We start from the raw sequence: 24,752 nt of genomic DNA on the forward strand, positions 1-24,752 counted from the left end.
AACTAATATGTTTTGTCTTTATTCCACAGGTGGAGGTCCACCTCGTGTCAAGCGAGGGGCATGCACACGGCGGGTTGTGCGTGGGCTGCTCTTGGAAGTCCGGGAGTGGCCTAGTACTTCATGTCGGTGTGTGTGCTTGATCCTGGACCGATAGACGGGCTCCACAACAGCTCAGTGACTAGCACTGCTAGCTGTGCAGACACATGGATTTGGGCCTGTGTCTGTGGGAGTTTGCGCATTCTCCCTGTGGTTGCGTGGGTTTCCTCCGGGCGCTCCGGTTTCCTCCCACACCCCAAAGATGTGCTCTTAGGCTAATTGGTTTCCACCAAATTGACACTATTTCTTCCCTGAATCTGACTGAGTAGGGTCCCATTCGTAGACATGCAGGGTAGAATAGGTGTAGGGCGATGCGGCGGCGCGGGCTCGTTGGGCCGAAGGGCCTGTTTCCCGTGCTGGGTTGTTCTTTGTTCTTTGTAAAAATATACCCCTAATACAAAGCAGGACCAGATGGGAACAGGGAAGAGTTCGCTTGCTCTGCACAGCACTGGGGGCCAGCCTGAGTTTTGGCAAAACTGGAGCAAGAGTCCTAGTGCTTGGCAGCACTGTGATGACAAGAGGGCTGCTATGCTTTGGCAGCATGGTCAGATCTTTTGGTCTTGGATTCACTATCTGGAACTTGTGTTTGATAGGAAACTTGACATTTGAATGGCTGTTTCCCAAAACTGGCAAATTCCTGGTAACTGTCATTAGTGATGACGGGCACAGGGTGGGAGTGAAAGGAGCTAAAGCACCAAAGAGAGAAATAGGGATTCACTACAGTTCTGGTTGCACTGTTTTATAACTAACAGATCTCTTCACAGTTAAGTTTGTTGCGCTTGATTCTTGGGCTGACAGGATGGTGTGGTTCCCCATACAGGGTGATGTAATTCCCTTCACTCTCACTAAAAAATTGTGTGGAGTTTCCAAGTGAAGAACAATGCACTGCAGCCATTTAACAACAATTAGCAGGTCATAGGCTAGAGGCAGAATTTCTGTCCCTTAAGGACTGGAAATCCTGTCTCAAAAAGTTGACAGCCAATCAGAGGCTGGCAGCTCACCAATACTGGCAGCGTCACTCGGAGCAATGGTGATTGCCGGTACTGCACTTGGGTGATGAGGAGGTGCTCAGTGCTTGCTTGTATTGTAAGTTTTTGAGGGTCTTGCTGGCTGACAAGCTGCAGTATCTGGAAAGGGGGCATGCTTTCAGATCTGCCAATAGGGTAAGTGTAAAATCCAGCCCTTGGTTTCTTAGGGAATCAAAGGATATGAGAAGCAGGAGGAAAACTGGAGCTAAAGATCAGGCATAATCATATTGAATCATGGAGCAACCTTCAGAGGCCGTACGGTCCAAGCTTTCTCCTATTTCTATGTTCTTGCTCAGACAATGATTTTGGTGCCGATGGACTGCTGTATTTTAGCACAAGAAGCCCAGGAATCAGATAACTTCAAAGTTTCCTTGATTTTGCTTTAATGTCTGCATTACAGGGTGTTCTTGAATGTGGCTTTGGCGCATTTTAATTTCACAGGTAAGTTATCTTGAAAGAAACTGGCAAAACAGTCTCAAATTATGGACTTTGCCTGGAGAGTCAAATCCATTGAGAATCAGATTGACTATACCCAAGCTGATCCCTTTTAGGATGTTAATATGTATCATGAAAATAAGTCACAATCTTACCACCTGGGAATGGGGCCAGAATCAGGGACAGAGGTGAAAAAGTACAAGGTGTACAGTTTCTGAGGGCTAAACTGTGCAAGTATATTTGAAATATCACAAAAGTGACATGATGAAGTGGCATTCAGCCATAGGTCTGAAGAGATCTGAATGAAACACAGCAAAGAATTTGAGACATGTGATGTGGCATTGATCCACAGTTTTCACCTCTGAAACAGCAGAACATTTTTAAATTGGAAAGTGTGCTGCATTGTTGGATAATGATTCTATGAATAACTTTGAACACCTTTGGGCTACAATAACTGCCTCCCCTCAGATTTTCAACATTCATTCCTGACAGTAAGATACTTTGACTGAATACCAAATTTTAAATTGGCACTAAGCCACAATAAAATATTTTCAACATTAAATGTCGATTGGTCATATAGAATTTGATTATCACTGAATAAGGAGACTTGCTATTGAAGCTTTTTGTCTTACATTCATCAGAACAGTTTGCAAAAATACCAATAGTAAAGGGAACAACAGTTTATACAGCGTGAGAAGAGATTGCCAAGTGGTTGGCAAGTAAACTGTGATTGTCAGGGCTGTTGTCATGAAGAATGCACCAGGGAACAGTTACCTGCCAACCTTTTGTTCAAATTCAAATCAGACAGGGTCACACTGATTGGTCAAGGCACTGTCACGTGGAATGAACCAGGGGATGACTGCCTTCCAAGCTTTTGTTTTGTTGAAAAAGGTGCAGTGCGTGGACATGCTCTTCCTATGTGCAAAGCGCAGGGCCTGTGTGTGAATATATGTAGTATCAAGCTGCATAAGTGAGTCACACTGTGAGCCCAACTGAGAATTGTAAATTTGTTTAGGAAATGCTGAATACAAACAGGATTGCTTAGCAAGTGTTGTCCAATCGTGGAATGGTATCTAATCACAGTATCTTTCTTTTTCCACTATTTTCACTATTAGCATAAGAGAAGAATTTGAGTTTATATATCCCGAATTTTGAAAGATATTATTAATCTGCAAGAGAAACATTAGTAGCGACAATCACCCCCCCCGCCTCACCACGGAACAAATTCTGTACAACATAAAATGAGAGTACAAATGCATTCAGAAAAGGAGACATTTAGAAAGTGGATCATAGATGTTAGATTTAAAGAATCAAATGCTATCAAAGCAGAAAGACCAATGCCGTGGGGACAATTTTGCATTTCATTAGCTATGGGGAATGAAGCTGACAATGGAGAAGCTGCAGCGATGGGGATAGTCTGTCACTTGAAATTTACAGAGGTGGTTGTACAAATTTTAATCAAAACTCTAACCTATTGGTGGAAGATAAATGCCCCATGTAGCTACTTAAGTGGAAAGCTTTTAGAAAGAAAGAGCAGAAGTCAAAGACTTCTAGTTTGGAAAATTTGAGTAATATGAAGAACATTTAGAGAAGTGTGAAGAAGATGGAAGTGTAGCAGTTTCAGACTGATTTATGATTCAATAGCTGATTCCACACTAACAGAAAGATAAGGATATAATATGATTCCATGATTGAACTCACAGTTGAGAACGACTTCTGCAGATTTATATTCTTGGATATCACTTGTCCTCTGCTATTTCCCTAGATACAATCCCTACAAGTAGAGAGTTTCCCACTGGGAATGCTTGAAAAATCACCCCACTTATCTAATAGGACAAATACATGCGAGTTGCTAGGTAAAAATTGAGGAGAAATCTTCCAATAAACTAGATATCACAGACTATCCGTCTGGTAGAAAATATGGTACCAGCAAAGGATGCTGAACTGTTCCTACATCGCATTTAAAACTATTAACTATTCATCAAAGTATTCTGCATCTTTATAATAATATTATAAACTTGAATAAGTGGTATTAAAAATGCTGTTTGTTGCATTGGTACCTAAACTTTGCGAAGTGTATGTTGCAATTCTCAAAACTAGTCAGAAACTATTGTTACGTAATACTGAGGTTAAATGAGCACACCTTTGTGCGGTCTGTCTGTTTAAATCCCACATTACACAGCAAAAACAGGCATTATGATAAATATGGTCTCTATGTATTTTTACTTGGCAAAATAGACTGGGTACCTCTTTGCTGAATTAAACAAAACCAAAAATTATCTCCTGTTTCCATTCCAACTTAACATATATTTTTCCATCATTTTTCAGAATTTTCCTGTCCCACCTGCTGCAGGCAGAACAGAAAATTTGGCGGACTATCTAAAAGTCCATTGGCCTTGGGCTGGAATTTCCAGTCTTGGGGCGTATGTGGCTAGAAAATACTGCCCGATTTTTCAAAATGATGCCCCCCCCGTCCTATTTGTGCACTACTGGTTAGAATAATTTGCTAGGTTCATGCATGAAAACAATTCAAATTTCAAAACATTTCCTCTGAACTTATTTAATAAAGATAAAACTGAACACATAAACCATGCACTGGTTGACCTACTGATAACCAGAGAACTACAGGGCATGGCTTAACATGAAGGGGAGATAAATTCAAAACAAATCTGTGAAGACAATATTTCAATGAGAAAGTGATCAATCTATGGAACAAGTTCACTTGCAAGTCTCTGGAAGATATCAGTTTTGAGTCATTTAGATGGAATTGAGTGACTTTATTTCAGAAAACAACATTTTGAGATAGGTGGCCAGATTTTCAAGCTCAACACAGGATCAAGTGGAGGTGTGACAAAAGAAAACATCTGCTGGATAGGGCACCTAGAGGATCCAACCCTTGACAATTTTCATGAGGGTGGGGAAGGGAGCGGGTCGCGGTACACACCCGTTCCTATGGAGCAGGCAAGTGGCAGTGTTGTGGGCTTATTGAAGGTCCATCCAGGTGGGTCTTTTAAAATTTTCATGGAGGCAGCCATACTTCTTCAGCTGTCAGGTTTTGGGGGTGTGAAGCATAGATTAGAGGCAAGTGTGAAGCATGGATTAGGGGAAGGATTTGTTTCAAAGATAAATAAATTGGTTTCACCCCCTTCACAGTTAATCATTAAATGTAACATGACTTTATATGTTTCAAGTGATTTGTGACAATGCTTTGTTTAGAAGATGCAACTACCTCTCAAGCAATGTGTTTGCCAGATTGTTACTTTTACCAGCTGGCAAGCTGCCAAGTAATAGACAAGCATTCTAAATATGGAAAAGTCTTCAAATAAGTTTTTTAAAAAAAGTTCATCTAAGAGATATAAAAGTCAAGTAGTTTTCAAATTACACATAAGAATGTTTAATCATTTCTCATTGGTTTTGAAAGTTCAATCTTGAAATCTATTGCATTTGCACTTATGAAGTCTGTTTGTTTATTCAGTTCTCTTATGGGCATTTGGCTGCAATCCAACTGCTCAATAGTGTTATAAGTGCTTTTTCAACTTTGAACAGTCTGTTTAGTTACTCAGGAGGTTTTATGGGCTATTAATGACTTCATATTTTTCTTACTTTTATAGTAAAGCTTGTGAATTCTGTTTATAAAATAGACTAGTAGTGAGGATGTTGTGAGGGTAACTTGGTGATGGTAAGGGGGTTGGGAGGTGAACAAGATATAGGGGGATTTAAAGTGCTCAAGATAGCAAACATAGATGAGCCAGTGAGTGCCTCGGAAGCACTAGGCTGAGTCTTCCTGGAATAAGTATTTTTTTTAACCTGCCTGCTCCGGATTGGACTTGCTTGCACTCCTATTACTAGGCCAATTAGCAGGCATCCTGTCTGCTGGTAGTCTCATGATGGAGGTAGGAACTGTAACGTCAGAATTATATCTACCTCCTGATTCCACCTCTCACACGAAAGTTCGGTCCAAGCATATGAATAACTTAGAACAGGATAGGTGGTAAATGTAACACTCCTGGGAGGTAAAATGTTATTGTGGACTGGTGCCGTCTAAAGTTCTCCACCAGTGGAGGTTTTTCTTGCAATATTTCAGGATCTTTGTGGACTAATTGTTGGAGAATGATTGCTATGATAAGTCAACAAGTTCATTATTGGTGTATAATATGTCTGTAGAGATGGTAGAAGGCAAAGCAGATGCGTCTTAGTTTTTTTACTTCTCAATTCCGATGTAACTAGGTCCCTCCTGAAGAACTCTCAAGGCACACTGAGTGCAAAATCGCAGTGTTTCATTAATAACTTGAGCTGCCACACAATGGTGCCAACAAAGCTGTAAAAGAAACAGCAACTCACTTCCACCTTAAAAGAATTACCAATTACAATTCAAGAACAAGGCAACTTCAATTATGAATGAATGTAAAACCTCTTTTTGAAGTTTAAATCACTTACCACAGTTTGATGGTTGACTTGAATCACTTCATCCCCTGCATGAATCTTCTTGCACTGGTCTGCAGGAGACTGTGTGCAGAGAAAGGAATCATATCAGAGATCTGAGAGTATAACTTAGCAAAAAAGACACTGTGGGTGCTCTCTTTATTAAGATTTGAGGAATGAGTGAAATTCTGAAGAACAAAGAAATAGATTTCAAAGTGTTATGATCAGAGCTTTGATTTGCTTAATGAGTGAGGAAATAACTTTATTATATTATTACACATCCATTTAGAAAGCGGCCTTTGAAAAATAATTGTTCAAACTCTATTGCATTATGCTACGGAGCTTCAGGTTTTGTGACACAATTAATAAGTTAAAGCCTAAAACGCCAAACCTTGCAACTTTTGAAGCAAGATGTACAGTGCATAATCGCAAAATAAAGAATTTTAAATGCATAATTTGCAAAGTTTTGCTTCCAGTGTACAGTTTTGCTTGCTGGGATCATGAGTTGTAAAAATGGCCTTGTTGTCTTACCTATCAACCCATGCCTCCCTTTTATAGATGATGTGGAGATGTCGACATTGGATTGGGGTAAGCACAGTAAGAAGTCTCACAACGCCAAGTTAAATACCATGCAGACGCTTCAACAATAGACGAATGAACACCACTCAACAATCACCAGGCAGGAGTGTTCTCTTCCTGTTGGGGAACACTTCAGCAGTCATGGGCATTCAGCCTCTGAGCTTCGGGTAAACATTCGCCAAGGCAGCCTTCACGACACACAACGCAGAATCGCTGAACAGAAACTGATAGCCAAGTTCCGCACACATGAGGATGGCCTCAACCAGGATCTTGGGTTCATGTCACACTACCTGTAACCCCCACAATTTGCCTGGGCTTGCAAAATCTCATTAATTGTCCTGACTGCAGACAATACACATCTCTTTAACCTGTGCTTAGCCCTCTCTCCACTCACATTGTCTGTACCTTGAAGACTTGATTAGCTGTAAAGACTCACATTCCAACCATTGTCTTGTAAATTGAGTTTGTATCTTTATATAGATGATCTGGAGGAGGGAACCGAGTGTAGGGTGTCAAAATTTGCTGATGACACCAAGATTGGTGGAACGGCAAATTGCGCGGAGGGTGTGGAGAGTCTGCAGAAGGATCTAGATAGGCTGGGCAAATGGGCCAGGAACTGGCAAATGGAATTTAATGTTGGCAAGTGCAAGGTGGTCCACTTTGGTCGGAATAATGGTAGGAAGGACTATTACTTACGGGGCGAAAAACTGCAGCAGGTGACGGTGCAGAGGGACCTCAGGGTCCTTGTGCATGAGTCGCAAAAACCCAGCTTGCAGGTGCAGCAGGTGGTCAGGAAGGCTAATGGGATGCTGGCCTTCATAGCGAGGGGGATTGAATATAAAAGTAGGGAGGTCTTGCTGCAGCTGTATAGGGCACTGGTGAGGCCGCAGCTGGAGTACTGTGTGCAGTTTTGGTCGCCGCACTTACGCAAGGATATTTTGGCCTTGGAGGGTGTGCAGAGGAGGTTTACTAGGCTGATACCGGAGTTGAGGGGGTTGAGCTATGAGGAGAAGCTGAATAAACTAGGCTTGTACTCGTTAGAGTTTAGAAGAATGAGGGGAGATCTCATTGAGACATATAAGATGATGAATGGGATGGATAGGATAGAGGTGGAGAGACTCTTCCCGCTCAGAAAGGACAGTAGGACTAGGGGGCACAGCCTCAAGATAAAGGGGGCACGGTTTAGAACGGAGTTGAGGAGGAACTTCTTCACTCAAAGGGTGGTGAATCTCTGCCCGTTGAAGTGGTGGAGGCTGCCTCGCTAAATATTTTTAAGACGCGGGCTGATGGGTTTTTGATAAGCGAGGGGATTAAGGGTTATGGGGAGAGGGCGGGAATGTGGAACTGAGCCACGACAGATCAGCCATGATCTTATTGAATGGCGGGGCAGGCTCGAAGGGCTAGATGGCCTACTCCTGCTCCTATTTCTTATGTTCTTATGTGCCCTGTTTGTGAACATGACTTCCACTCATCTGATGAAGGAACGCTGCTTGTGGCTTGTGCTACCAGATAAACTGTTGGACATTAACCAGGTGTTGTGAGACTTCTTACTGTCGCTTTTATAGATCCATTGAACCCCACAGTGCAGTTCTGCCTCTTGTGCAGCTCTGCATCAGGAACTACCTCTCTAAATTATCTTTTTTAAGTATCGTGTTACCAAAACACTATTAAAATAAAATCTTATGTTTACATGAAGCAAGCAACAGTACAATGACGGTAATAGCAACAGAAAAGGGTTAAAATATTCAGCAGTCTGGCAGCATCTGTGCGGAGAATAAGAGAGTTAAAGTTTTAGGTCTTTCTGTAGAACTGACATCCTTGACCTGAAATGTTGGACATGATCATACAAAAAAATTCTAAATGCTGTATGAGTAAGAAAATGGGAGAATCACACCTTTTTCTGGCAAGCTGCGAATTGCAATCATACGGTACTTAGTGCAAAAAAGATCCCTCGTCCCCTAAGGAACTCACCCTTTGTCTCTCTTCATTGCCTCACTCCACTCAGGCCCTGACCAGCAAGAGGGTTAATGCAAGTGAGTCCAGACGAAAGCATCTAGGACTTCCTAATAACATGTTAAACACATCAGAAATATTTAAATTGCATCGCAGAAAGTGTGCAAAGCTAATTTTGCAGGTAGAACAGCGCCAGTAAAATCGGGAGAGGTGAGAAACTGGATGTGTTTCTGATTTTGTGCCTCTCACCCAATCTTACCCCTCGTCTCACTCAGCTAAGTAATGACATAGTACATGGCATATTGCCATTCCTAAGATTAGGCAGAGTTTGATGGATTGAAAAGATAGTCATCATTGTAGTAAATACTGTGGACATTTCTCAGTGTGATCTCATCCCAGAAATAAGGAATACAGGCTTATATGATGCAAAGGCAGGACATAATTGATAAATGATTGATAAAGTTTTGGCTTTTAGAGATTAGTCATTAACATCTGTGTATGTTAATAATAAAGATCTTGCTACTGCATTTCCCGCACACAACCCCAGCAGACATCGAACTCTCCCATGAGAAAGCCCATGCCATTCCATGCTCTTGATGTTTCAAGAGCCAGAATGTTAGCTTATTAAGTTTGTTTATTAGTCACAAGTCGACTTACATTTACACTGCAATGAAGTTACTGTGAAAATCTCCTAGTCGCCACACTCCCATGCCTGTACAGGTACACTAAGGGAGAACTTATCATGGCCAATCCACCTAACCAAGATGTCTTTCAGATTGTGGGAAGAAACCGGAGTACCCGGAGGATAGCTATGCAGACACGAGGAGAACTGCAAATTACACACACACAGTGACCCAAGCCGAGAATCGAAACCCGAAGCAACAGTGCTAACCACTGTGCCACCATGTTGTCCATTTTTCTGCAACCCACACATCCTAAATTCAGTATCTTTGTCTGGATATGATTTCCTCCTCCTTTGGGTTTAATGTTCAATTGATTTTAAAAATGCACTTTCAAAATGATAATGCCTTAATGCAATGTTTAAAGGATACTAACAAATCTCTTTTATTTTCTTCACTGGGATGTGAGCATCACTGACAAGGGCAGCATTTGTTGCCTATCATTAAATGCTCTTGAGAAGGCGATGAGCCAACTTCTTGAACCATTGCAGTCCTCGTGGTTTAGAAACACACAATGTTTTTAAGGAGGGAATTTCAGGATTTTGACCAGTTACAGTGAAGGAACAGTGATATAGTTCCACGTAAGGATGGCTACTGACTTGGAGGAGAACTTGCAGGTTGTGGCATTCTCAAGCATCTGCTATCCCTGGCTTTCCAGATGCTAGAAACTGTGGTTTAGGAGGGTGCTGTTGAAGGAGCCTTTCCGAGTTACAGCAGTGCACCGAGTAGAAGGTATACACTGCTGCCACTGTTTGCCAGGGGTGCAAAGAGTTAATGTTTAAGATGGTGGACAGAATGTCATTTGAGTGAGCTGCTCTATCCTGGATAGTGTTGAAATTTTCTTGAGCGATCCAACTGCTGCATTCATGCAGGCAAGTGGAACGTATTCCATCATACTCCTGATTTGTGCCTCGTAGATAATGAACAGGCTTTGAGGGGACAGGAAGTTAGTTATTCATCACAGAATTCCCAGCTTCTGACCTGCTGTTTTAGTCACAGTATTTATATGACTGGTCCAGTTTGAGATTTCTATCCCCCAGGGTGTTGATTTTGGGGGTTTCAGTGATGGTAATAACCACTGATGTCAAGGGGAGATGATGACGTACTTTCTTGTTGGAGATAGTTAGATACAAACAACTTTACTTTTTCCCCTTACCAAAATCCCTTATTCTGAGTATCTTCAGTAGATTAGCAGTAGTTACTTAAAATTCAAATACTCTTTTAATTCAGATCCCAAAACTTTCCTTATTTTTCTATGTTATACATGTCAAAGCATAGAATCATACAAAACAGAAGGAAGCCATTGAGTCCATCGTGCCTATGCCAACACTTTCAGAGAGACATCCACACCCTTAGCTCTCTCCAATAGCCTGCAATCTTTTCATTTACAAATATTCAATTTTTTGTTAGAATTGGGTTTGATATCATCATGCTATTAGACAGTACATTCCAGATCGCATCCTACAATGGAAAGAATAAATCCCTTCATCTCCCCTCTGATTCTTTTGTTAATTATTTTAAATGTGTGTCTTCCTGTTACTGACATCTACCGACTGAAACAGTTCCTCCTTATTTACTGTACCAAAACCTCTCATAATTTTGAACACTACTATTAAATCTCTCATTAACCTTCTGCACTCAAAGGAGAACAATCCCAGTTTCTCTCATCTTTCCACTTTATATTTTCAATTTAGAATTTCCATCTCCACACTTTCCACAGTGAGGTTGTGGATTTTGTTTTGGTGAGGCTGTTATTGGCATAATGCTCGCCAGTGTCCAGTGATCAGGATCTGACTGCATGGCTATTCAATGTCATTCAGAGCTGGCATTCTGGACAATCTCTGACCTTGATGATTGACAGCATAAACAAATCCCTCTGGCTCCCAGTGCAAACATTAGTTCTCCTCAGTGACAAAAAAAATCCCAAAAACATATTTTGACTTGGCATAAACCAGTTTAAATTACATAAACTGCAGAGAAAAAACTTATTTTGATAGATATTTCTTACATCACTGATGCCCCACCCTGCTAATTGAAAGTTTCCATCAGATTGCTGTAGAATATTGTTCCGGGGTAGCTTGTGACAGAAGGGAGAAAGGAACTCAGGAAAATTACGATCGCCAAGAAGTGATGTTTAACAAATTGTCAGAACCACAAGTTGAAAAATCCCTGGATTCTGATTGACTTCATAAGAACATAAGAACTAGGAGCACAATTAGGCCACCTAACCCCTCAAGCCTGCTCCACCATTCAATAAGATCAAGGTTGATCTTTTCATGGACTCAGCTCCTGCCCGCTCACCATAATCCTTAATCTCTTTACTGTTCAAAAATCTGTTTATCTTTGCCTTAAAAACATTCAACGAAGTAGCCTCAGCTGCTTCACTGGGCAGGGAATTCCACAGATTCACAAACCTTTGAGTGAAGAAGTTCCTCCTTAACTCAGTCCTCAATCTGCTCCCTTTTCTTTTAAGGCTGTGCCCCCTAGTTCTAGTTTCACCCACCAGTGGAAACAATCTCCCTGCTTCTTTCTTATATATTCCCTTCATAATTTTATGTTTCTATAAGATCCTTCCTCATTCTTCTGAATTCCAATGAGTATAGTCCCAGTCTACTCAGTCTCACCTCATAAACCAACACCTCAACTCCGGAACAATCTAATGAATTGCTTCTCCATCCCCACCTCTCCCCCCGCATCCCACACCACCTCACCCACTCAGAGGACTGGAGGATGCTGCTGGCAGCCAATATTGGGCCACCTCCACCGCCAGGAAGTACACTGCTGGAAGATTGGAAAATCTTGGCCATAGGCTGCAATTTTTACCAATTTACTTCAGGTGCTGAAGAATGTCCAAGAGGGTCAAACTGGGGTCTTCAGTCCAGCCCATGATTCAAATTATTCAGGAGCTGAATTGTAGAAAATGTATGATGCAGAAGGAGGCCTATCAGCCCATTGTGTCTATGCTAGGACAACCCTGCAGTGTGCTGCCCTTCAAGGAGACCTCCGAGTACATTTTAAATGTGGTGAGAGTTTCTACTTTTCCCAATCTCTCAGGCAGTGAGTTCTAGTCACTGGGTGGAAAAAAATGCTTCCATATCTCCGCTGTAGTCATTCTACCAATTATGTTAAATCTATGCCAAATAGTTTTTGACTTTGTTGCTGAGGTAAATAGGCTGTCCCTTTAGACTCTATCTCGGCCATTGAGCTCAGAGATGTACAAAAAAGTGAAAGATTGCATTGAGAATTGTCATTGTCCCTCTTAGCAATGCATCATGAATAGACACATCTGAAACAGGTAGACTGGATTACTAGTGCAGTAACATAACCAATATATTACCATAATTAGTTCCATTTCCCTATAGCCTTTTAGATTTCTCCTTTCCAATACATATCTGATTCCTTTTTCAAAGTTGCTAATAAATCAATTTCTGCCAGCCTTGGAAGCAGTGCATTAGTTATTATAACTTTCCAAGAGAAAAACTTTTCTCTTCATTCTCCCCCTGGATTCTTTGCCAATTATTTTATGTTGGTTACCTGGTTACCTACCTTTCTACCAGTGAAAACAGTTTCTCTCCATCTACTCTAACTAAACTCTTCATATATTTAGAAAAACATCTAGTAACTTTGTTACTTTCACACAGGAATTTGTGAATGTGTTTGTTTGTTTCAAATCTATTACTTTGCAAACATATAAATAGGAGCAAAAGAAGGTCATTCAGCCCCTCAAGTCTGCTCCATGATTCAATAAGATCATTGCTGATCTGATTCTAACTTCAACCCCACATTCCTGTCTACCTCGAATAACCTTTCATCTCCTTGTTCATCAAAAATTCATCTAGTTCTGTCTTAAAAATATTCAAAGACTCTGCTTCCATTTCCTTTTGAGGAAGAGAGTTCCAGAGACTCAGGGCCCTCAGAGAAAAAAATTTCTCCTCAACTCCTTCTTAAATGAGCGACTCATTTTTAAACATTGGCTTCTAGTTATAGATTCTTTGATGAGAGGAAACATTCACTCCACATCCCCCTGTTTAATACCTCCACACAATCCTAAAGGTTTTGACTGAGTGAATGACAGTTAACAATTCAATACTTCTTAAGCTACATAGACCTATTTTACGGGCTTTCCTGAAAGTAGGTATCATATTCTTTCATTTCCCATCCCAACAGAATCATCCTTATAAGCATATCTTCACACCACCACACTTTTTTTACCCGTTGGGAAATAGTGGGGTAAGTGGTGGAAGGATTCCGGTGGTGATTCTCAGCCCATTGGACCATGTTATGTACACTCCTTCTGTGGTAAAGTCCTGGCATTGGACTTGAACCCAGAGCTTCTGGTCCAACAATGGCAGTAATACCACAATTCCAAAAGGCCTACATCTTAGATTCATTAACTTCCAAAAGATGATTGTGGGCATTCAATAGTACAACAGCTTTTCAGGGAAGTGTTTTTGTGTATATAGCCATCCGTTTGACATATATAACAACTGGCCGTGGCTCCGCGAGGGGAAATGGAGGCGCAGATCTCCAAGAAGCGAAAGTTTGTGGCGGACGGTGTCTTCAAGGCTGAGCTCAATGAGTTCCTGACCTGCCAGCTGACCGAGGACGGCTACAGTGGTGTGGAGGTGTGAGTCACACCCACCAGGACCAAGATCATCATCTTAGCACCAGGACTCAGAATGTGCTGGGTGAGAAAGGACGCCGAATCCGTGAGCTGACTGCTGTTATTCAGAAGCGGTTTGGTTTCCCAGAGGGAAGAGTTGAGCTCTATGCCGAAAAGGTTGCCACTCAAGGGCTTTGTGCTATTGCTCAGGCAGAGCCCCTGAGCTACAAGTTGTTCAGAGGCCTCGCTGTGCATAGAGCCTGCTATGGTGTTCTCCACTTCATTATGGAAAGTGGAGCCAAGGGCTGCGAGGTTGTAGTCTCTGGAAAACTTTGAGGCCAGAGAGTCAAGTCCATGAAATCTGTTGGCGGTCTCATGATCCACAGTGGTGATCCAGTGAACTACTATGTTGATACAGCTGTGCATCACATACTGCTAAGGCAATGTATGTTGGGAATTAAAATTAAGATCATGCTTCCATGGGACCCAAGTGGTAAAACTGGACCCAAGAAACCTTTGTCTGATCATGTCAGCATTGTTGAGCCCAAGGATGAGATCTTGCCGACTACACCCATTTCAGAACAGAAGGGAGGCAAACCAGAGCAGCCTGTGATTCAGCAGCCTGGACCAGTTCCAACTGCATAGTTGGTATGCCAGTATCTAAAGAAACTTAATTTTGTGTATTTGTTTAAAACAGAAGAAAAACAACCAGAGACTGACACAAAGTATGTGCGATACAATGTGTCGATATTTAATGTGAGATTTTGTTTCAAATCTGTCGAACAATGTGGTGACCTGAGGGATCAAAGGAATGTTCCATACTTATAGCCTTGGGGAAGAGCTAAGGGGTAAATAAAGAGTAATTTGAGAAAGGAAATAAACAGGGAAAAAAGAAATAATTCAACAAAGATAACAGGAAGACATAAGCGTTACAGAGCAAAAGATATAGGCTGGTTGATAAAGAGGAAATTGCAATAATACACTTCGACAGAGGGCAAGGAACTTTTCGTCACAAATTGTTGTTGGAGCATAGATTATAAATAACTCTAAGGGGGAATTAGATAGTTCCTTGGATACATGGACTAATGGGGTGGCGGGGGGGGGGGGGGGGGGGGGGGGGCAACTCTCCCATAAGTGCTGAATTGGTGAGAAAACTGTTCTATATCATGACTTCAGCTTTAGACATTAATCTCCACGTTCTGTGCAATGCAGAGGTCCCAAATCGTGAATAGGTTGTTAAGAAGGCGTACGGTGTCTTGGCGTTTATTGGTAGGGGGATTGAATTTAGGAGTCGCAGTGTAATGTTGCAACTGTACACTACTCTAGTGCGGCCGCACTTGGAGTACTGTGTGCAGTTCTGGTCCCCGCATTACAAGAAGGATGTGGAGGCGTTGGAGAGGGTGCAGAGGAGGTTTACTAGGATGGTGCCTGGTATGGTGGGGAGGTCCTATGAGGAGAGACTGAGGGATTTAGGGTTGTTTTCGTTGGAAAGAAGGCGGCTAAGAGGGGATCTTATTGAAACATATAAGATGATTAGAGGTTTAGATAGGGTGGATAGTGATAGCCTTTTTCCTCGGATGGAGAAAGCTAGCACGAGGGGGCATGGCTTTAAATTAAGGGGGGGTAGCTACAGGACGGATGTCAGGGGTAGGTTCTTTACCCAGCGGGTGGTGAAGGATTGGAATGCCCTGCCTGCTGCAGTTGTAAATGCGTCTAGTTTGGGGGCGTTTAAGAGATCTCTGGATAGGTTTATGGACGAAAAGGGATTGGTATAGGCTAGTGGGTCATTGTTTTTGTAACTGGTCGGCGCAACATCGTGGGCCGAAGGGCCTGTTCTGCGCTGTAATGTTCTATGTTCTATGTTCTATTAGAAATCTGGGGAGCAGTGTCCATTCGCACCAGGGGCTGACAGCTCTGGAACTCTGTGCATGTGCAGTGGCCCCAATCTGTCAGTCTCCTTATTTGCTGGTCAGCTCGATTGCTGGCCAGCCCAGGACCACTGTAGTGCTGCCCCTCCACCCCCTCCCCCATGGTCACTTTGCAGTCCCCACAATAATTCTCCGGCCAATCCTGAGTCTTCCCACCCTGGAGCACCCTGATGTCCAGCCCATTCCCCCCCAGCAGTGGCAATCCCCACCTCCCCAATGACGGAACACCCTCACCTTCCCCCTCCCCCAGCAGACCACTCCCCCCCACCCCAGCCCACCCTGATCACTGGCCTCCCTCCAGCCTGACCGAATCTTGATGCAGAGTGGCAGCAGCTCCCCCCACCCTCACCAATTACCCCAGGCCCCATCCCCTTGGCACTGCCTGATGCCCGATGGGCTATGCCAAAGTGCCCTCTGGGCATGGGCACTTTGTTGCTTGGGCAGTGCTGGGGGCACAGGCTGGCAGTGCTAGGGGCACAGGCTGGCAGTGCTAGGTTCCGTGCCGGGCCCAATAATTACGTGCAAAATAAACTGAAACTACATTAACAAAAGACGCAAATGATTTATCTCTCTTCTCGCCATTTTCCAGCACAGTCTCGACAGCAACTGCTCTCTGCTCTGGGAGATGCGTGTGTTCCCGGCGCAAGCGCAAACCCCATGAAATGGTTGACACGCGATTCTCCCAAATGGACCCACCAGAAAAGTTGAGGGTCGCGATGGGAGAATCAGGTCCACTGTTTCTTGTGCATTATACAGGCAAAGCAAAGCTAGGGTGTAGAGAAAGATCAACTTAACGCGAGGTAGGTCCATTCAAAAGTCTGATGGCAGAAGGGAAGAAACTGTTTTTGAATCGATTGAAATGTGTCCTCAGACTTTTGTATCATTTTCACGATGGAAGGAGGTGGAAGAGAGAATGTCCGGGGTGCATGAACTCCTTGATAATGCTGGCTCCTTTTCCTATGTAGTGGGTTTAGATTAGATAATTCATGTGGAAAGAACCATCAGTGAAGGATGGACTGAATGGATCAATTAGCTTGTTTCTACACTAAAATATTCCATGTGTCAATGGGCCTGACTTTCTGCCAAGCAGCAATCACATTCGGAGTGCTAATACTCTTTTAGCTGAAATTTTTGTCCATCCTATCTCATTCAACTTTCTGACTTAGGCCAGAAAAGATCTGGCCAGTGCAGTGCGTCCCTGGGGCCTAACATCAAGAGCAGCTCAGTTGGATGTTAGGAAGCTACATCTTAACAGCACTAGATGCTACAAACCAAGCAAGTTAAAAGTCCAGCCAAGTTCAAGTGTCCTGTTTAGAACAGGGAACTGGTAAATATGTAAGGAAAGTGAGTGGGAAGAGTGAGACTTGGGGGGTATTTAGTCAGGTTGGGCCTCAAGGGTAGCGGGCCTCAAGAGGTTGGGTTGGGCATTTCGGAGGGTTGGGTTGGGCCTAGTTCTTTGGGGAAGGGAATCCTGTAGGACGGGCAATCCCCTGGGTGAGGAGTCTTTGTGGGGATGGGGAGTCCACCTAAGGGGGGGATCCACAGGGTAGCCCTGTGGAGATGGGATAGACCATGGTGGGGGCAGGGGGAGGGGCGGCGGCTGGGGAGGAGGAGATGGTGTGGACTGTGATGGATCAATGTACGTCTGTACAATAATTAGCCACAAATTAGAAGTGTTTTTTATCTTCCAACCCTTTTTGGGTAGCTTTTAGGAAACTAACAGTGTCATAACAATCCAAAGTTCAAAATTTAAATTGCAATTTTGGACAGTTCCTAGTGCAGAGCAATTGTTCAGAAATTACGGCCAAGTATTCTTAGGATCCCAGCTGGTGTTATACCTAGATGGGAAAATCCCAGAATGGAACCTAGCTCAAAAGACCATAATTTTTACTTTTCTTTATTTAATGTGAAATCACAAGACAACTAATTAATTTCAACAATAGGAATAAAACATTTATTAAATATGAAAAATTGTATTAAATATGAAAAATTGTATTAAATATGAAAAATTGTATTAAATTACAATACCCCTTTACTCCCCATTTAGCTTAACAATCACACACAAATTTTAAGATTAACACAGATTACAAAGTGCATTTTAAGACACAACGGTCTCATTAACATACCAAGTCCATTTTAAGTACACAAGATGATAGGTCAAATACACATTCTGTTCTGAACCCAAATTAGTATGTGGATTTATCCTTATAATTCCTCCAGATGACTGTCACATGAATTTCCAAACTCCACTCTAGCACAGTGGTTAGCACTGCTGCCTCAATAAGGACAGGCAACAACATCTCCCCCGCGACCATCTTCAACACCAGTGCCCCACAAGGCTGTGTCCTCAGCCCCTTGCTATACTCCTTATACACCTATGTGGCCTATGTAGAACTTCAAGTTTCTAGATGTCCAATAACTTGTCCTGGTCCCTTCATGCTGACGCTATAGTTAAAAAAGCCCAATGACTCTACTTTTTCAGGAGGCTAAGGAAATTTGGCTGCTACGACTCACTAACTTTCGCAGATGCACCATAGAAAGCATTCTTTCTGGTTGTATATCAGCTTGGTATGGCTTTTGCTCTGCCCAAGACTGCAAGAAACTAAAGGGTCATGAATGGAGCCCAGTCCATCATGCAGACCACCCTTCCCTCCACTGACTGTGTCTACAGAAAAGCAGCCAGCATAATCAAGGACCCCACACACCCAGGCATACTCCTTTCCACCTTACTCTGTCTGGAAAAAGATACAAAACTCTGAGGACATGTAACAACTGACTCAAGAACAGCTTCTTCCCTGCTGCCATCAGACCTTTGAATGAACCTACCTCGCATTAAGTCGATCTTTCTCAACACCCTATGATTGTAACACTACATTCTACACTCTCTCCCTTCTTTCACTATGTATGGTATGTTTTGTCTATACAGTGCACAAGAAACAATACTTTTCACTGTGTACTAATACATATGACAATAATAAATCAAATCAAATCAATTGAATGATGGAGCAGGCTCGAAGGACTGAATTTGCCTACTTCCACTCCTAATTCCTATGTTCCTAAGTTGAATCAAATCACAGCACCAGGGACCAGGGTTCCATTCCCAGCTTGGGTCACTGTCTGTGCTGTGTCTGCACGTTTTCCCTGTGTCTGCGTGGCTTTCCTCCAGGTGCTCCGGTTTCCTCCCACAGTCGGAAAGACATGCTGGTTAGATGCACTGGCCATGCTAAATTCTCCCTTAGTGTATCTGAACAGGCACCACAGTGTGACAACTAGGGGATTTTCACAGTTGTTTTGTTGTAGTGTTAATGCAAGCCTACTTGTGACGTTAATAAATAATTTTAAAACTAAAAAAAACTTTAAAATCTTCTCTCACAATAACGCTTTCCCCTAGAGCTTTGCATTTCAATATCCAGATAAGGTTTTCCAAATTACACAATGAAATAAAGATCCTGTTCCAGTTTTAATAGTGAATCCAGTCCAGAATTTTACATGACCCCCTTTAGGATCTTTTGTCTTGACTGCTGTATAAAATTGGTCACAACTGCTTTAAAGCTCAAATCCCATTATAAATGAAAATGGCATCAGGTGTACTGTTCCACTTTAAATCTGCTTATTGCATTTGTCTCTTTAATTCAGAACACTTTGTTTACTCTTCCTTGAATTCTTCTGAATGATATCTTGGTCTCTGTTCTTTAAACTGCAATCATCTAAGACATTCTTTCTGTCCCAAATCCCTGGATATCTGGATTGCATCTTGTTCCTTAGAAAACCTGTATCCTTGCAGCTCCCTTGTCCAGTCCACTTCTCCTGGCAAAGCTGAGAGAGATTCATTCCCCAGTGTCCTGTCTCCAACTGCCCCAGCTTCCAGTTAAAATTGAGAACAAAGGAAAGCCCTACCCTCTGGAAAGTGACTTTCTATTGCTAAGCAATGACCCTGCTACGACTGTTTATTCTTCATGTCACAGACCTCTAAGCACAACAGAAACACACTTGGAATTTAACCAACCCCAACACATACAAACATGCCCAAAGTGAATTTAAATATAGGTTGTGCCTTTCCAAGCACAGAAATGTTAAGTTAAACACACTTAAAACTATACCTTATTTCAAATGTAAAACCATACAAAATAAATCCCTTAAAACTACTGTTGTTTTCCAACAGTATGAATTGGCTTTGGTTGAGTATCAGAACAGTAATGGTGATATAACTCAGAAATCAGATTGGTAAGTTAACTGTAGGTTGCACAATGGCAGGTGACACAGAGTATAGTGCCACACCAGCTGCAATTAAAATTGCAGTCTGAAGCAAAGCCAATTTTATAAGATTCCTTGACTTTGTTTTAATATTGGCCCAGATTTGTGCCAAAATAATGCACTCACAATAATTAATGTGTAATCCATTCAACATCTTGTAGCAAGGAAGAGATATCCTGTGAATTGAAACAGGTCCCTGGACAATTTATATACAAAGCCCTTTCATCTCTTAGTCTTGTCAAGACTGCAATCCTGCCCTCAACTTGCCATGAGTTTCATGAAATTATAGTATTTAGACATTGATTGCCAATTAAACTGGTCATACAAAGTTACGGTGAATAATTAACAGTACAAGTGGATTTTTAATGAAAAGATTTACACTTCTCCAACGCCACTCAACCTCTCCAGACCAAAAAGAAAATGACCGATACTGAAGGTTTTCATTCCCATTAGTAAAAACTGTGGTAGAGTTTTTTTTTAAGTTTTGCCTCTTTTTTTTCCTCTTGATCCAGTCTTTCATTCCCTCTGTACCACCCCAATCAGATTTAAGGATTAATAAAGAAGCTGAGCATTTGGTGAGCTCGGATACAGACTGAATGGGCATCAGATCTGGCACTGTGGTTGGCAGTGCTGCCTCACAGCGCCAGTGACCTAGGTTTAACTCTTGGCTTAGGTCACTGTCTGTATGGAGTTTGCACATTCTTCCCATGGCTGTGTGGGTTTCCTCCAGGTGCTCTGGTTACCCCCCACGGTCCTAAAGATGTGAGGTGCATTGGCCATTCTAAATTCTCCCTCAGTGTACCCAAATAGGTGGCAACTAAGGCATTTTCACAGTCAGTTCATTGCAGTTTAATGAAGCCTATGTGTGACTAATAAATAAGCTTTCACTTTAAACTTTAATTTGTCCGATTGTTCACTAAACCCGATTTGTTCCATTGCCCTTAGAGAGTCATTATCAGCTAACATATCCAGCAACATACAAGGCAAAGTCTGTTCAAGTCAAAGGATGAGGCAAAATGTCCATCGAACACGGCATGCTGCAAGATGTCCACTCTATCATATCCTGGGATCTTCGGTCTTTCTTAATGTTAAAAGTGAATTGGCGTTTGAAAATTGGTGAGCAAAGCTTTGCACATTCATGCAAGCACTGTGCTGCGTTGCCATGGGGAATTAGCAATACAGCTTTGATTTGCCAGCTTAATGTCACACCATATCAGTATTGTGAAATCCATTATTGCTGTGTCACTATGTGCTACGTTAGTAGTCTGTGGAGATTGTAACATTTCAAGTACAGGATGTTCCACTGTTACAATTGTCCCTGCCCAGCAGCTGAACATTGGTGACTCCATGCTTTGTGCTGTTGAGGCAGAAGTATCACTTTGGAGCACTTGAATTCTGCTTGGTGTAGTCAAAAGAGCTGAAATTGTGCTGATGAGTTAGTTGTTGAGTATACTTGGAATTCCAAGGAACAAAATATTGGAAGGCGAGATTGAAACCTTGTGAGGTTGTCCAGTGTTAAAGCTGACCATGTTGGAATAGCATTCCAAGGCTAGATCTCTGAACACGAAGATTAGAAATCTTCATGAGAGAGACCGAGTTTTAATCATATTGGTTGACCCACATTGTGACTAACATCTTGGAGGGGTGGGGAGTTGTTGAGAAATGATTGGAATCCATTTTGGTTGCACCTGACATGTATTGTGCGATATAGTGTGTTGGACCACCGTTGGCTTTGCTTATTTGCGTTATCTTGTACTTATTCTGAATGCTATAACATAAAATACATTTTGTGAGTTGTTTGATCTTTTTGATTTTGTATTGTAAAGTTTATTTTTGTTTGTTCAAAACTTATGGAATCTCATGGCTTTCTTCACTCAGTGTCTTGAATTTTAATGTTTGTCGACTTTAAGCAAAACATTGTTGGTTCCTAACTGAATTTAACCAACAACCTAGCATTTGGCCAATGATCAAAACACTGGTCACAGACTCAAATTAATGCCTGTACTCTGTATGTATACAGCCCCTTTAAACTGAGAGGGTGAAGAGGAAATTGAGCAAGAATGAAAAAATAAGTTGCAAGAACAGAAATGAAGAGTTCAAAAAAGAATAACAACAGTAAGACATTCACATAGCTTTTACTTTAGGAACAAATTAGATCATAATAGATTGTTCAGCCATTCTCACTCATTTAAATCTGATTCACATTTTTAATTGAACAATTTATTGATTATAGGTCTTGTTGGTTACATCGCATTCTGACCAGCATATTTTGTCAGTATTTCTGAATTAATTTATTTTAATATAATCTATTAAATAGAAGTCTTTTAATTTAAGAACCTTAGTATGGTTGGGTGAATCACATGATGGAAACACTCAATTTTCAAGATTACCAATTTTATTAAGTACTGGGTAAGCTCATCATTGGTGTGCTTTTTAGTTATATATTTCACCCTAATTGAAAGTGGTAATTGTATTTTAAAGTAACACGGTGATTTCTAGGTATTTAAAGTGATGAGGAAAAGGCTGATTATAAACCTACAGGCTGAACATGATATTAAGCCATTAAATTTTAAATGAATTATTGCATCTGCTCAAACAGTAAAGAGAAATTTCAGAAGAATATCTCATCAATTTGTTCAATGTTGCGTAATTCAGGACTCAAACAACATGCTCACTTTTTTAATTTCATGTTATTCCATTTTGCTCATTTGCATTCTATGGATGATTCAAATGTGGGTCAATCATCGTGTCCCATATAGAATTTGAGAATCAATGTTTTTCCTTAGCATTATAAGACTTTCAGTCCTCATCTCAAATGGAAATATACCTTGCTTTCTTTGAAAGATGTTGATTTATATAAGCCTTAATGGCCTTTGTTGGGAGTTTTTCAAAAATCCATTGCTCCTGGAAAGGCAAAGCTGTTTTAATCTATTTTCTCATTTGAGGTATATTCATCTTGTATTTATGATTTCTAGTTAAGTGGAGGAATGTGATCATGTCTGTTATATCTACTTTCACTGTTGTGAACCTTCATTGTTACAGTGACTGAAGTCATGAATTAAAACCCCATACAGTCTGAATGAATGCAAATCACATATCTGTATCTGGGGGTTACATTGTCCAGAAACTGAACTGGACTGGCCTTATAAATACTCTGGCTGCAAGAGTAGATCAGAAGCTGGGAATCTTGCAAGGAGTATCTCACCTCCTGACTCCCCAAAGCCTCAAAGCACAAGTCAGAAGTGAAATGGAATACTCTCCACTTGCCTGGATGAGTGCAGCTCCAACATCACTCATCATGCAAGGCAAAGCAGCCTGATTGATTGGCATCCCATCCACTATCATTGACTCCATCTACCACTGACATACAGTGTCAGCAATGTGTACTATTTACAAGATGCACAATACCAAGGCTCCTCAGACCCTTCCAAACCCAAGACCACTACCATCTGGAAAGACACGAGCAATAGACACATGGGGAAAACACTATCTGAATGCTCCCCTCCAAGTCACTCACCATGCTGATGAGGAACTATATATAGTTCCTTAACTATTGCTGGGTCAAAATCGTGAAACTCCCTCCTTAATAGCACTGTGGGTGTACCTATGCCACAGGAACTGCAGTAGTTCAAGAAGGCAGCTCACCACATCTTCTGAAGGGCAGTTAGGGATGGGCAATAAATGCTGACCTAACCAGCAAAGCCCACATCCCTTGAATGAATACTAAAAGATTACCTAAGCATTCAGTTAGGAAGCTCTATTCTGGAATTCCAGTGATATGAATAGATAATAGATATTCAACATCAATCCATTTGTTATTATATCTTTTAATACCATAGCTATCCACTACATTAAACATCCATCTACATCTGGCTAATAGGAGGAAAGTTTTTGCAGATTAGATTGGCCTGTCAGTTATTGCCTGCAATATAATTCTCTATTTACACAATTTGGGGAAGATTTGTTTGGTGTACGCTAATAATATCGTAAATCTGCTTTTTTATAAAACAAAACTTGATAGTTTTGTTAAGGGGAGAAGAAATCTCTCTTGGCCCTCCTCACCATCAAACAACCCAACCGGAACTGGGAAGGTGAAGTCAATAATCAGGCTCACTTTCAAAAGAAAGCCAATGGTTAGCACCCACAACCACTGACCAACATCTGTAAGTATTTTGTTTGAACAGCTCCAATGGCCATGCACATTTGCCCAATCTTATAAATGGTTCCAGAGTCAATGTCCAGACTGTTGTAGTTAGCTAACCCCAGCAGGTCAGCAGTCACACCCTGGGATGGATCAACAGAATTGACTTGGTTTTCCATGCTTGGATGCTTTCCAACACAAATGAAAGTTATCTAGGTACAGGATCAGACTGTACTGGTAAAATTGCAATCTGGTCACAGTTAAGGTCATGGTTCACTTGTGAAAAGTGTTCATCCAGTTCCAGTATTGCAGGATATCCAGCCAGCAGAGCCCACACCTTCAGGAGGGACAGGAGAACAAGAAATATTTTTGTTAGCTTTTTTGTTTCTGATGCCTATTTTCTTCTGTCAATTCAAAATGTTAAATGTACAAGTAAGAAGTTAGAAATATTGTTTTGAGAGGCTCTTTTTTTGGCATCTCGTAATTGGTTTATCGGAATTGTGCTCAACCCACTCTGCAAGATTTTAAAGTCACTTCAAGCATATCATACAAGGACACTCTTGGTAGGCAGAAACCACCAAGTGAAAGGTTAGATTTCTAGCAGATTTTTTTTTCTATTTGCATAAATAACTG

At 41.6% G+C, this 24,752-nt stretch overlaps 1 protein-coding gene and 1 pseudogene across 1 annotated transcript in view; one reads left to right on the plus strand and one right to left on the minus strand.

The window, feature by feature from the left end:
* Nucleotides 1-24,752, minus strand: part of LOC145342123 (connector enhancer of kinase suppressor of ras 2) — a 711,051-nt gene that overhangs the window by 365,674 nt on the left and 320,625 nt on the right. Inside the window, exon 8 of the mRNA XM_080187363.1 lies at nt 5,997-6,065. Within this exon, the coding sequence (XP_080043489.1) occupies nt 5,997-6,065 (69 nt within the window). The remainder of the gene's footprint in view (nt 1-5,996; nt 6,066-24,752) is intronic.
* On the plus strand, nt 13,705-14,483 carry LOC145342640 (small ribosomal subunit protein uS3 pseudogene; annotated as a pseudogene).

The sequence above is a fragment of the Carcharhinus amblyrhynchos genome, chromosome 4 (genome assembly GCF_965287045.1).
Source record: "Carcharhinus amblyrhynchos chromosome 4, sCarAmb.v2.hapA, whole genome shotgun sequence".
Taxonomy (NCBI): Eukaryota; Metazoa; Chordata; class Chondrichthyes; order Carcharhiniformes; family Carcharhinidae; genus Carcharhinus; species Carcharhinus amblyrhynchos.